Here is a 13,680-nt window from a genome sequence, read left to right as displayed (position 1 = left end):
CATTTTGTATCTGTATTGAACATGTTCAAATTTTTCTTATTATTATTCCCTAAATAATACAGTAAAACTGCTATTTACATAGTATTTACACTGTATTAGGGATCATAAGTAAACTTGGGAGGACATGCGTAGATTATAAACAAATACATTTTATGTAAGGGATATGAGCACTTGCAGATTTTGGTATCCAGGGATACCCTACACCAATCCCTATAGAACTGAGGAAAGACTAAAATTATGTGATATGTAAGAAAATATGCTTGTTCTTAAGAGATATATGCTGAAGTATCAGTATTTCTGCAAATTATTCTCAAATTGTTTAACAAAAATGTAAATAACATCCAATATGTACGATAACTCAGGTATGGCAAAATATCTACCAATTGATGAATCTAAATAAAGGACATACAAAGGAAGTACAACTGTTCATTGTATTAATCTTGAAATATTCCAATAGGTTGGAGACTTTTTCAAAATAAAAAGACAAATGAGAAACATAAAAAAGTTTGGGTTTTTTAGTTTTTTCGTTTTTGCCTGACTAGTAGTAGTCTACTGTTTCCCCAAATACTAAAATCATAGGAAACGCACTGCACTTTCCAAGGCAACTCACACCATTGTGACAATACACTGGCCCCAAATATCAACTCCCTGGTACCATATCAAGTGGGCCATCAACTGGCCATGGTTCTGCCACAAATAACATCATCCTTTCCTAAATAACTGCTCTTCAGATATTTAAGTATGCTGTCACTGTGCTTAACTATGTCTATCTCTCTGGAATAAAAAATTTCCGGTCTCTTTGTGCATTATCCCCTGATCTGGTTTCTGGTCTATGTACGGTCTTCCTAGGTTGCTCAAAGCACCTCTTGTAGTTTGCCAATGACTGTTTAGTGATCTACCCACAAATGGTATTATATTGGCTAAGGGGAGCTCATTAGAACAGAATCACTCAATTGGGTCTCTACTTCTGTTTCCCAGGATATGACCACATGAGCTGACAAATCATATTACCCGTGAAGTCAAATAAGCCCTTGTCCTTGCACAATTTAGGTTTTGGAAGAGCCTTAAAGCATGTCTTTACAATTTCTCTTATTAAATGTCAACTTGTCAGGCTAACCTAACATTCCAGTCTGTCAGGAAAACCTCAGTTTTGGGTTCTCATCTTGATACATTAAAACAACAGGACAGGAACAAAGACAGTTACCTTATCCTCTCAATTAGTCTATAATGTATTAAAGGGCAGAGACTACAACCAATACATTTTGCATGTCCCCAAATCACATGATATACTGCCTGACAGAGATAGTATATGTGACTTCTATTCATTGACAATGAAAGAATTTGTTTTAATGCAGGAGTATGTTAAGACACTGATCTAAAGATATCTGACGAGCAAAGCTGACCCGAAAGGAGAATAGTGAATATTTGAGACTGGGAAGTGGGAGAAAAAAAAGAATTGGATTTGATCAGTGTATGTTGTATGCATGTAAGAAAATATTGCACAAACCTATTAATACATATAAAGATATACGTTAATAAAAAAATTTTTAAATAAAGATGTCTGAACACAGACATTTTCTAACTGCAGAACAAGAAAGAAGAGTTCAGTTCTGAAAGTCAATGGAAAAATAGTAAAAAGTAGGATGCAGGATATTACACAGATAAAAACACTAATAACTGTTATACATCAATGAGGTCCTCAAGAAAATGGAGCCAGTTGTCTTCCCCAATATCAAAACACTCCCAGGAGCCACACTACTTGGTTTCTCTGTCTGGCACAGCACCTCTGTCTGTATTCCTTCACAATCATATTTCACCAGCTTATCCACTACATTCCCTCATTTCTCTTTTTCTACTTTTATTTTGCTGGATATTGGAAAAATAGATTTCTAAAACATGCATAATTTTGTATAAGCTAAGAATTTAAATGCCATGAGGGAATTCTCATATAGATAATTTTGTGTACAAATAATTACTCCCCAAATGACATTATCAATAGAGTACAAGAGAGTATAGGCTTCTTGTCATCTACATGGATATTTTAGAAGCTATTTTACCCATACTGTCGATCTTGGCTATAATTAAACTAAATTATGCTTATGTTAAGATCCATGATATTTACCTTCAAGCATGCTTCTGATTTCTTTGTCATGTGTAGCTTCTTTTGCTGTCTGTCCACTTCCATTTACCACTGTAGTATCAGCGTCGTATTCTAAGAGAAGCATTACCAATTCCTAAATAGACAAATTATTTTGGGCCATATTAAGCTAAGATTTTATTATATGCCTTTTCCAAATTATCAATCATTACAGAGTTTTTACAAAAAAAGTCCTATATAAGGATCTTTATGTGACATCAATTATGACAATAAGTGGTTCAAATAATTGTAATAATAACTGATGATTGCCTAGAAAACTGCCAATCCACAATACACAGCCAACATCTATAAATAAGTTTTAAAATAAATTATGTGGCATGTACCAAAATTATTCTTGTGATAAAACTAAATTTGTAAGTTTAAAAAGCCATTATTCAAATTAGAGCATATAGTATATTCATTTATCATTCCTCTAAGGCCTGATGAGAAACAATAATTCCCCAACAGACCTACATTTCTTAAAGTTAATTTTGATTCATTCAGAAAATAGAATAATATTCTCTGAAGTGATATAAACTAATGAGATGTACTATACTACTGAGGAATTGCTTATCATGAAGCAAACAACAAATGACAGTTTCATTCATGTATAAGTGGCTAATTGCTATTTTAGGAATTTCAAATTAATTGTTAATATATGTTAAGTCCAGGTATCACTGGTCAGTTATATAACTTAAAACAAATGGAGGAGAAAAATGCAGACAATAATAGAAATTTGATATCTGCTTTCCCTGAGATATATAGTGCCCAAGGAGAGAATAATGACAGTGCTTGCTTTCAAGCTCCACACTAAGTGCTGTTCTAACTCCTGGAATGACAGTGGCTATAACCTAGGAAGTGATATCTCATGTTGTCATAGGAAATTTTATGGCCCAGAGGAAAGATAAAACCTCTATGTTAGTTAAAAATATATTTTTATAGTTAAGTACTTAAATAACATTAAAAAAAACACAAACAAAAAAAGAAAATAATATACTCATTTTCCTAATCACTAAATGACCACTATAAACATTTTGCTCTTTCTTTCTAATCATTTTCCATTGCAGAAGTTTGAGTTTTTATGTTGTTTTGTTTTTAAGAGACAGGGTCTCACTAATGTTGCCCTTGTCAGCCCTGAACTCCTGGGCTTGAAATCTTCTTGTTCAGTCTTCCAAGTCTCTGGGACTATAGGAATGCACCACTGTACCACCCCAAACTTGAGATGTTTTAAACATAATTTCATCCATATGAAATAGTTGTTTTATGTTATACACCTATTTTCTAATATATATGTCTAGTATACGACATATATTTTCATGGCTCAATATTATTCTGTTAATATATATATTGTATATATTATTCTATGTTATATAGAATTATATATCTGTATCTGGGATTTTTCTGGGTTTTTTTGTTGTTGCTCTTGTTTATTCTTTTGTTTTGTTTTGCAGTGCTGGAAATTAAACCCAGGGCCTGTACATATTAAGTAAGAACTCTAACACTTAGCTACACCCCCAGACCTTTCCCGCCTATTTTTAAATGCAGTACATAGGGGCTAGAGCTGTAACTCGGTGGTGGAGCTCTTGCCTAGCATATGTGAGGCCTATTTTTAATTGTTCAGTGGACGTTTTGCTGCATAACTACTCTTAAATTTTAAAAAAGTTAAAGTCCAGCTGTGGTTTTCTATGCTCAAAGATCATCCTGCCTTTTAACACTTGTATAGATACAAAACAATTAGCTGTCATCTTTTTCTTCGTCATCCCCCAAGATCTGGAATTCTTCACCTAGTACTTAAGAGTCCCTGGTACTTTTAATTTCCACTCCGCCCTCACAGGTATCCCTTTCATCCACTGAGAAAACTGTTCTTTTCTGAACCATTCAACAATTGCCCACATATTTAATTAATTATTTCACTTAACATACTTATATACTTAACATTGTACAAGGCTTCACAGAGAACATTCCTGGATATCAACTACTGAAGGGAGACTGTGTGTGGCTCAGTAGTAGAGCACTTTCCTAGCATGTGCAAAGTGCTAAGCTCAATTTCCAGCACTGTGAGAAAAAAAAAAATGAAGTGACTTTAGAAAACTCTGACAAACTTGGCACACCTGTTTAGGATGAAATCAAGAAAAAAATCAATAAAATAACAGAGATAAAGCAATCTATGTGGTGGGGGGAGTATATTTCCAAGTGCCAACAATAGAAAGAAGAATTAAGAGTGAAAACTATTTCAAAGACCAATAGAAATATTACACAGGGAGCCCATGTGGAGGAAGATAAGCCCCATTTTAGATACATGAAATTTCAGCTCCCTGAGGGGTAGCTAAGGCCACCAACATGCAGCTGAACAGAGGCCCTGGATGCCTGCAGAGTAGAATGAGGTAAAATTACAGATTTCCAAATAACCCCCTAGGAACTAAAAAAATGAAGCCATAAGAGTAGATTGGTTTGTTGAGCAAAGTTTCCAGAGAAAAGAAAAGGGTGTTAAAAAAATGAAGCCTTAAGGGAAAAAACAAAAAAGAATCATGAAGGCATCCAGAGAAACTTCAGAGCCTCCTTCCAAAGAAATAATCAGAATGTCAGGTTGCAGCTGAAGAAAACAGAAGCCCTTAAAGTTAGTGAACCACTGATGACCTTTCCCCCAAACTCCAATTCCTAGAGGAGCCAAGAACTAGACTATAAAAGGAGCTAAGGAAGGTGAAAAAGGGAGTGTAGACACATTTTAATAATTTTTTCAACAAATCAGATATATATATCTCCTATTGTCATGTGTAAGTAAAAAGAACAACAATAAGAACAAAAAAACAGAGCTAAAAAAAAGCTCCTGCTCAGAGAAGACATCCTTGCCCACTCTAGGTAGAGTAGCATTAGCCATCCACTAACTCTCCTTCTTCTGCTTGATTCATTTTCCTAGTATTTCCAGTGTCCTGGATTTTTAAGAAGGAAGGGTTTAGAAAAATTGTGCTGTATATGTGTAATAAGAATTGTAATGCATTCCGTTGTCAGGAAAAAAAAAAAAAAAAGAAGGAAGGGTTTAGTCTGTTCTATTCACTGTTGTAGTCCTGCACCTGGAACACCAGCTATTTATTTTTGAATATTTATGTCCAAATAAAGATGTTCTGCTTAAAATATTCCTGGCCATGACAGCATTTTGACCAACTTGTCAAAGAAGTAATTGGAGGAGCAAAGTTTTGGCTTTGAGCAAGATACTATTTTTCCTTTTTTTCCCCTAGTGGTTAGGATTGATACTCAAAAGAGCTTAAAGAAAATTTAACATGACCATGAATCATACCCTCAAATTGCCCTAACCCCATTCTGCTTAGCAAACTGTCAGTCATTCCTTTATTGCACAATTCTATTCTTGTTATCAACACACAATTCATATCACGTGAAAGAGCAAAATCCCATACCCATATGGCTTTTAACTAACTGTATTAAGATACAATTTACAGGCTGGGGTTGTGGTTCAGTGGTAGAATGCTTGCCTAGCACGTGGGGGGCCCTGGGTTTGATCCTCAGCACCACATAAAAATAAACAAATAAAATAAAGGTATTGTGTCCAAGTACAACTAAAAATTAAATATTTTAAAATTTTTTAAAAAAGATATAATTCACATAAATTTCACCCTGTTAAAGTGTAAAATTCTATGGATTTTTGTATATTTGGAGTTGTGTGCAATAATCATCACTATATAATTTTAGAATATTTTTATCACCCTGAAAAGAAACCCCATATTCATTAACACTCAAACCTTATTTCCCCTTTCCCTTGACAACACACTCATGGAATTTCAGTCTCTATGGATTTGTCTGTTATGGACATTTTGATGAAGGAAGGTCCTACCCAGCACAGTGTTAAGGTTCATCTATGTCTTGGCACATACCAGTACTTCATTCTTTTGTATTGCTGAACAACACTCATAGCATGAGTATAGCAAATCTTGTTTGATCATTCATTAATTAACATTTGGGTTTATTTTTTGGTTATTATGAATATTCCCATGTTGATTTTTTAAAAAATCTTTTCCCTATAAAGTTATTTTTAAGAGAAATTCAACATGAAAAATTTCATTTATAAAATAATTTCTTTATATAGGCTTCAGGTTTCAAAGTTAGAAGAAATAATTTATACAAATTTAGCTTAATGAACTTTTGAGATTGTAAGGAGAGACTCAAGAAAATTAGATTAGTTTTACCTTTAACAATTCTAATAAAAATATCAGAAAATCTTCTTGGGGTTTATGTTAATATACTATAATAGACAGGGCAGGAAAATGTTAATTTTTTAAAAACATTTAAAAATACAGCTACCAAAATGGTTACTTTAAGGAAAAAAACTGATTATTTAAAAGGGGTAACCTTTAATTATCCAATATCCATATGTGCGGAAATACAATTCTCAAACTCTGGCAAATAAAATATTCCTTGAAATACAAATTACTAATGAAAAAAGTATCTACAGAAATACATCTGCTTGGAAAATTATGACTTATTTCCTGAGAAAAATCAAAGTTATGATGAAACTTAAGAACAGACTCAAAACTTAAAAACAATTATTTGTAAGCAAGTGAAATACATAATATCTAATATTTAGCTAACATTTTCAATGTAATAGACACTGTAGGCTGAGGCAGGAGGATTGTTAGTTCAAGGCTCTAATCAACTCGGCAAGATCCTGTCTCTAATAAAATACAAAAAACTTTTACTAACTTAAATCTTCACCAAAATATACCAAGGATACTTACTATTATTACACCTCTCTTTAAAGGTACAGAACCTGAGGCACAAAAGTAAATGTGTCACATATACTAATATATATCAAAATACAGCAAGTACAAAAGTACACCACAATCTACTACACAGATTCAAAGTTCACCCTGCAATGAATCCCAACAGTCAACAAGTCCTATTCAAGACCACAGGACTTCTATGAGCTTCATGGCTAAGAGTGGAAATGTGTGATACCCCATGCAGCAAAGACCTGAGGGGGGCCTGCAGGGGTTGATACCAATTCCCAGGCAACAGGGACCTCAGTCCTGCAACAACTAAATGTGCTTGCAAGTGGCTCCCAAGTCCCAGAAGGAAACACAGTCCAGATGACACCTTCATTTTAGTCTGAACAGAGAATCCAACTAGGCTTTACACAGAATTCTGACTCCAGAAATGTGAACTAATAAGTGGGTAATATATTATTCAGTAACAGAAAACTAATTCAGATTTTAAATTCTAAAGTAAACACAGTAAAATTCTAGGACACTAATGGCAAGGACAGATCCCATCTCACCCCTAACTGCATTTCCCTCTGAGCATATGAGTGTTTAGAATAAATAATAATACTTCCCAGCTACCCTTTAGGCTAGTTCTAGCCAGTGGACTAAAGAGAGATGTCATATAACATCAACTTCTAGGAATCTTCTGTCAGAGGTAGTAGAGTATATATCTTCTTTGTCCCTTTTTTGCCTCCTATACCGTGATTCCTGAAATTGAGAGGCTCTCGCACACTGGATAATATAGTCAAAGCCACACATAGTAGAACACGATAGAAGAATCTTGAGTATTTGCTACTTGCCCTAAACTACCTACCTGAACTTTTACTTGAAAGAAAAATAGATTATCTTAAGTTACTAATATTTTAGTTTCTCTGTCATTGTAATTTCAGCTGAAATACTTTCAATGATTAAACAACAATCTGGTAACACACCCAGGACCAGAAATCAGAAAAGTTCTAGACTTCTCCACAACACTGAAACACTAGAAAACTGACAAAATGCCTCAAAATTCTGAAGGAAAGTGATTTCTAACAGAAATCTCCACACTGTCAAACTATCACTCAAACACAAAGTGAAAGGTATTTTAGACATATAAATTCTCAAAAAGAGTTAATTTCCCCAGGCAATCTTTTCCAGGAAGCTTCTAAAGTCTGCTTGAGAAAGATATAAGATATAGGCAATTTCCGATACAGGAGAGTAGTAAATAGGACTCCCAGAATGACAATCATGTGCACAGCTCTGTGGAACAACTAGTCCAGGTGACAGCAAGAGCACATAGGGAAGCTGGGCATGGTGGTGCACACACAGAATCCCAGCTACTCAGGAGGCTGAGGAAGGAGGATCGCAATTTCAAGCCCAGCATGGACAACTTAGAGAAACGCTATCTCAAAAATTGTAATCTCATACAAAGAGATTAATAATTATATAAGAAAAAAAAATAGTGAAGAAACCCCACATAGATATTAAATCTAGAAAACAAATAGGATATATGTAGCTCAAGCTAGCATAGTCATAATAATGTAAACTCAGCATTTACTTAACCAAAACCTAGTAATTCAATAAGATAATGAGAAAAATAAAGTGGTTCGAGCAGGGGTTAAGTCAGAGAGAAACAACAACAAAGAGAACAAAATGCTTATCTGCCACAGATAAAGCAATAGAAAAAGAAATCAAGAATCAGTGATAGGACTAGAGACATGGCTCAATGATAAAGCACTTGCCTAGCATGAGTGAAGCCCTGGGTTCAATTCTCACCACTGGGAAAAAAAAATGGTGATCTAAGCTTGTTACTTATAAATAGGTAAGTTTAAAAAGGGGGGGGGGCACGCTGGGATGTGGTTTAGTGGTAAAATGCTTGCCTAGCACATGAGAGGTGCTGGATTCAAGCCTCAGCACCACATAAAAATAAATAAATAAAATAAAAATAAAGGTATTGTGTCTAACTAAAAAAAAAAAAAAAACAAAAAAACCTCTACAGTAACAACTAAAATTAAAAAGTGTTTGCCTCAGGGAAATGAGAATCTGAGTGGACAATCATGGGGCAAGGGTCATAGGTTTTTCCTTTCAAAAGTTTACAATATCTGACACTCTAAATTGAATGCATAAGCATGTACACACAGATTTTTCTAAGAGACAACTCTCAAGTCTTAAATATGAAACATTTAAAAATATTAACTGTTAGGTGAAAGGCTCAGGAACACGGTCAACTTAACTATACACTTAATAATGTCCATGAAGCTACCACAAGTAAACTCTGTATCCCAGTTAAGAGTATGAAGAAACTAGAGAAGAGAAAATCTTTGCTAGCTACACTTCTGACAGAGGATTAATATCCAGAATACATAGAGTTCCAAAAACTTAACACCAAAACAAACAAACAAAAACAACCACCCAATCAACAAATGGGTACATGAACTAAACAGATGCTTCTCAAAAGTAGTACAAATGACCAGTAAATATATGAAAAAAATGTTCAACATCTTTAATAATCAGAGAACTGCAAATCAAAACTACACTAACACTTTATCTCACTTCAGTTAGAATGGCAGCCATAAAAAATACAAACAATATGGGCTGGGACTGTAGCTCAGTGGTAGAGCACTCGCCTTGCACGTGTGAGGCACTGAGTTCAATCCTCAGCACCACATAAAAATAAATAAAATAAAGGCCTGCTGTCCAACTACAACTACAAAAAATTTTTTTTAAAAATACAAATAATAGCTGGACGTGATGGTGCACACCTGTATCCCAGAAACTCTGAAGGTTGAGGCAGGAAGATTACAAGTTCAAGGCCAGTCTCAGCAATTTAGCAAGACCTGGTCTCAAAATAGAACCAGGAATGTAGCTTAGTGGTAAAGCACTTCTGGGTTCAATCCCCAGTACAATTAAAAAAAAATAGTAAATTCTACAGAGGACATAAAGGAGAAAGGAACACTTATATACTGTTATTGAGATTGCAAATTAGTACAACCATTATGGAAATCAGTACGAAGGGTCCTCAAAAGATTAGGAACTGACCCAACTAGAACATACCTCAGTATTTATCCTAAAGAATTAAATTACCTCTGCTAATGTGGTGACTATTTTACCTTGTGGTTCTTTGACAGCAAGCCCAGTGTTTAGTTAGCCTTTCTAGAGCATTATGTCCAGGTGTGAAATATGCTGTCTCAGAACCTGGTGAAGCCATGGTACTCCCTTTTCAGTTAAGGGAAGTGCAAGACATAATAATTCTTTGGTGGGGGAACTAGGATCAAATCCAGGGACTTATGCATGTTAGGCAAGCACTCATCACATCCCCAGCTATTTTTACTTTTGAGGAAATAGCTGAGGCAGCAGAATTGCAAGTTCAAGGCCAGTCTCAGCAATTTATCAAGACAATGTTTTATTAAAGAGAAAAAGCTGGTTATGTAGCTTAGTGGTAAAGGGCCCTAGGCTCAGTCTCCAGTGACACACACACACACACACACACACACACACACACAGGACAAAAGTTACTTTCTGACTGTACTTGGGAAAGGAATCAAAGAAGAAAGAAGCACTGGGGGGCTGGGGTTGTGGCTTAGTGGTAGAACACTTGCCTAGCATGTGAAAGGCACTGGGTTTGATTCTTAGCACCACATGTAAATAAATAAAATAAAGATCCAATGACCAAAAAAAAAAAAAAAGTAGGGCTGAACACAAAGAGGACACAGAGGAACACATTTACATGCATCTCCTTGTATTCTCTTGTCCAATTTCGCTAGTAAATGGACAAGTATAGCTTTCCATTCTTAGAAAGGCCTAATAACCGAAAGGCTCAGACGTCCAGGGATGAGGGCCTGGTCACACCACTATGAAAGCCACAAAGACCAAAATGTATGCTAGCAAGGGAGCAGGCAGAAAATAATTCAGTTGTGGCAACAGGATCTCTAAGTCCCATTAGCCTTCTTCTAAGCATCCCCCAGGAGGACAGGCCAACTGGCATCCTGAAACATATGAACAAGTGGACCTGAGTGGAATGAAGAGTAGACTGTGACAGAATCTGTGATATGCTTCCTGAAGATCACCCTTCAGGAATAAATACTTGCTACTCCAAGAGCTAGGAGTGATCAGAAGGCAGCCTTTAGCTGGTAGCCATGTCAGAGGCTATCACAGCTTAAGAGAGTTACATCATGTAAGGTCACACTTCCTTCCCAGGATAGCCTGTATCCAATGATTGACTATCCCAGGAGTATAAAGGCCTGGCCTCTCACCCCAACTTCTGCAGAGCTCTCAGCACAGTGGGCTGAGGCATCCCTTGAGACTGCCTCACAGTTGGCTCTAGTCTCTGCCCACTCTTGCCCCCATCATAGGTATGATCTAGCAGCACTTGACAGACCTGCTCTATATTACTATCCATCTCAGCTGAATTCCTGGAGCACAAATGGCAATATTCCTATGTATGTTGCAGGGTAGCTGTCTACCAATAAATGAAACACACATCAAGTTGTTTGGCAGTAAGTGACCCATACGTAGGGAATTCTGGTACAAACCTCTGGATTACACATAACTTCTGTAAGTTAGGTGAGAGAGATGGCATTCCCGAGGTATAGGAAGCACTTGTTTTGAATACATTCTCAATTCCATTCAAAAATAAATAATTTTCAGTGCTACAATCCAAATATTTGCTATAATGATTTTATTCCCATTTGAAACTTATTTTAAAAGCCATTAAAAACTTCAGAATTCTAACTGAGCGAAAAATAAAGCTAAATTAAACGTTTAAATTTTTTGATATATTAACTTTTAACAGTGAACAGCAGGGGTCGCTAATGTACCAAGAAAAGTCGACCATTCCCTCATAAAATTTGGGGAGCTATATTTTATATAATCCAGAGGATAAGAATTTAAAATGCTTTGTAATAAACAAAATCCCTTTTCAATTCAATGATATATTTATTAAATCAACAAATCTCAAGATAATAAGATTATATTACCACAAGAAAATTTGATTCCTTCCCCAAGTACAGTCAGAAAGTAACTTTTCGTCCTTTTTTTTTTTTTTTTTTTTGTGGCACTGGGGACTGAGCCTAGGGCCCTTTACCACTAAGCTACATAACCAGTTCTTTCTCTTTATTTTGAAACAGTGTCTTGATAAGTTGCTGAAACTGGCTTTGAACTTGCAATTCTGCTGCCTTAGCCTCTCAAGTAGGTGTGATTTCAGGTCTGAGCCACTATACCCAGCCAATCATGCTTAATCATTAAGCACATAAATTTTTAAGCATTTTTATATGATGCAACCATTTAATTTCAGCTGAATATTATCTTTGGATACAACAGATAACAAAATACATACTAACAAAACTAAGGCCCAATTTAATTATTTATTTTTTAGTTAAAGATAGATACAATGTCTTTATTTTACTTTATGTGGTGCTGAGGATTGAACCCAGTGCCTCACGCATGCTAGGCGAGCGCTCTACTTCTGAGCTACAACCCCAGCGCAACTAAGGCTCAATTTATATGATTTCATGTTCAAAGTAGCAGAGTAGAAGAAATGGCCCAATATGTGAAGAGCCAAGTATTTATAATGAATTGATTTTGATTTACTTAAGAACAGAGATGGGCAGTAAAATCTGTTACTTGCAGTGAAGACACAAAATGAACTGTATTAAATCCTTGAGAACAAGATTATACTCAACCTAGTAGGAAAGCTAAGACATACAGAACAGTAACTCTAATAACAAGGTATAAGATGACTGAAAATATTATAAAATGTGTCCAGGAAAACTGGAAAAGCACAGCTGCCATCCAACTGCAAGAAGTCAGAAAAATTTTATGGTGATTATGTTTGGGCTATACTTTCAAGTATGGGTATGTGTGAAAAATAGATGGCAATAGAACATTCTGCAGTCCACAGAAAAAGATGAGAAATTCAAGACTCTTAAGGGAAACGGCAAGTGGTTCACATATGGGTCATGCAAGTTAATTTGCAGTTCACTTTTGAAACCTGAGTTCAGCATAGCAATTAACCTATGTTTATTATTAATTGTTTTACTATAAAAAGTACTATTTTTCTCAACTTTAGTAAGACTGTTTTCTGATTCATAAGTATCAACTTATGAATAGGCCAGAATGGTGTGAAATTTACTAATTCAAAGATACTTAAACTGGGTGCAGTGGCACATTCCTGTAATCCCAGCAATTTGGGAGGCTGAGGCAAGAGGATGGCAAGTTTAAAGACAGATTCAGCAACTTAGGAAGCCCCTAAGTAACTTAGCAAGACTGTTATGGTTTAGCTGTGTCCCCCAAAATCTCATGTGTGAGACAATGCAAAGCGTTTAGAGGTGAATTGATTGAGTTATAAGCATCTTAACCTCCTCAGTGAATTAATCCCAATAGGGATTAACTGGGTGGTGACTGTAAGCAGGTAGCATGTAGCTAGAGGAAGTGGGTCATTGGGGGTGTGACCCTGTGGTTTATATTTTGTCTGTGAGGATGCTCTCTCTGCTTTCTGATCATCATGTCCTGAGCCACTTTCCTCCACCACACTCTTCCACCATGATGTTCTGCCTGTCCTTGAGCCCCTCAAAACAGAACAGCTCTCTGTGGTCACAGCAATGAAAAATTGACTAAAGCAGAGACCCTGTCTCAAAATAAAAAATAAAAATGGCTGGGGATGTAACTCAGTGGTTAAGTGCCCCTGGGTTCAATACCTGATATCAGAAATGAATAAGTGATCTTTAGGGATCATGTTGGACAGTAGTCAATTATCAAAGTAAACAAATACACTATGTCATACTTAATTTACTA

General features: G+C 35.7%; 1 protein-coding gene across 9 annotated transcripts in view; it reads right to left on the bottom strand.

Moving 5' to 3' along the window:
• Positions 1 to 13,680, bottom strand: part of Osbpl1a (oxysterol binding protein like 1A) — a 220,357-nt gene that overhangs the window by 163,987 nt on the left and 42,690 nt on the right. For 7 of the 9 annotated variants that reach the window (XM_058578262.1, XM_046433512.2, XM_046433521.2 and 4 more), the window contains exon 5: positions 2,123 to 2,234. The exons of the other annotated variants lie outside the window; for them this stretch is intronic. In XM_058578262.1, the coding sequence (XP_058434245.1) occupies positions 2,123 to 2,234 (112 nt within the window). The remainder of the gene's footprint in view (positions 1 to 2,122; positions 2,235 to 13,680) is intronic. 9 annotated transcript variants of the gene reach the window in all.

The sequence above is a fragment of the Marmota monax genome, unplaced genomic scaffold, assembly GCF_021218885.2.
Source record: "Marmota monax isolate L192 unplaced genomic scaffold, Marmota_monax_Labrador192_F-V1.1 WCK01_AAM20220418_F8-fsc00126, whole genome shotgun sequence".
Lineage (NCBI taxonomy): Eukaryota > Metazoa > Chordata > Mammalia > Rodentia > Sciuridae > Marmota > Marmota monax.
The sequence above is the reverse complement of the archived record's forward strand: the minus strand, read 5'-3'. Positions and strand labels throughout refer to the sequence as shown.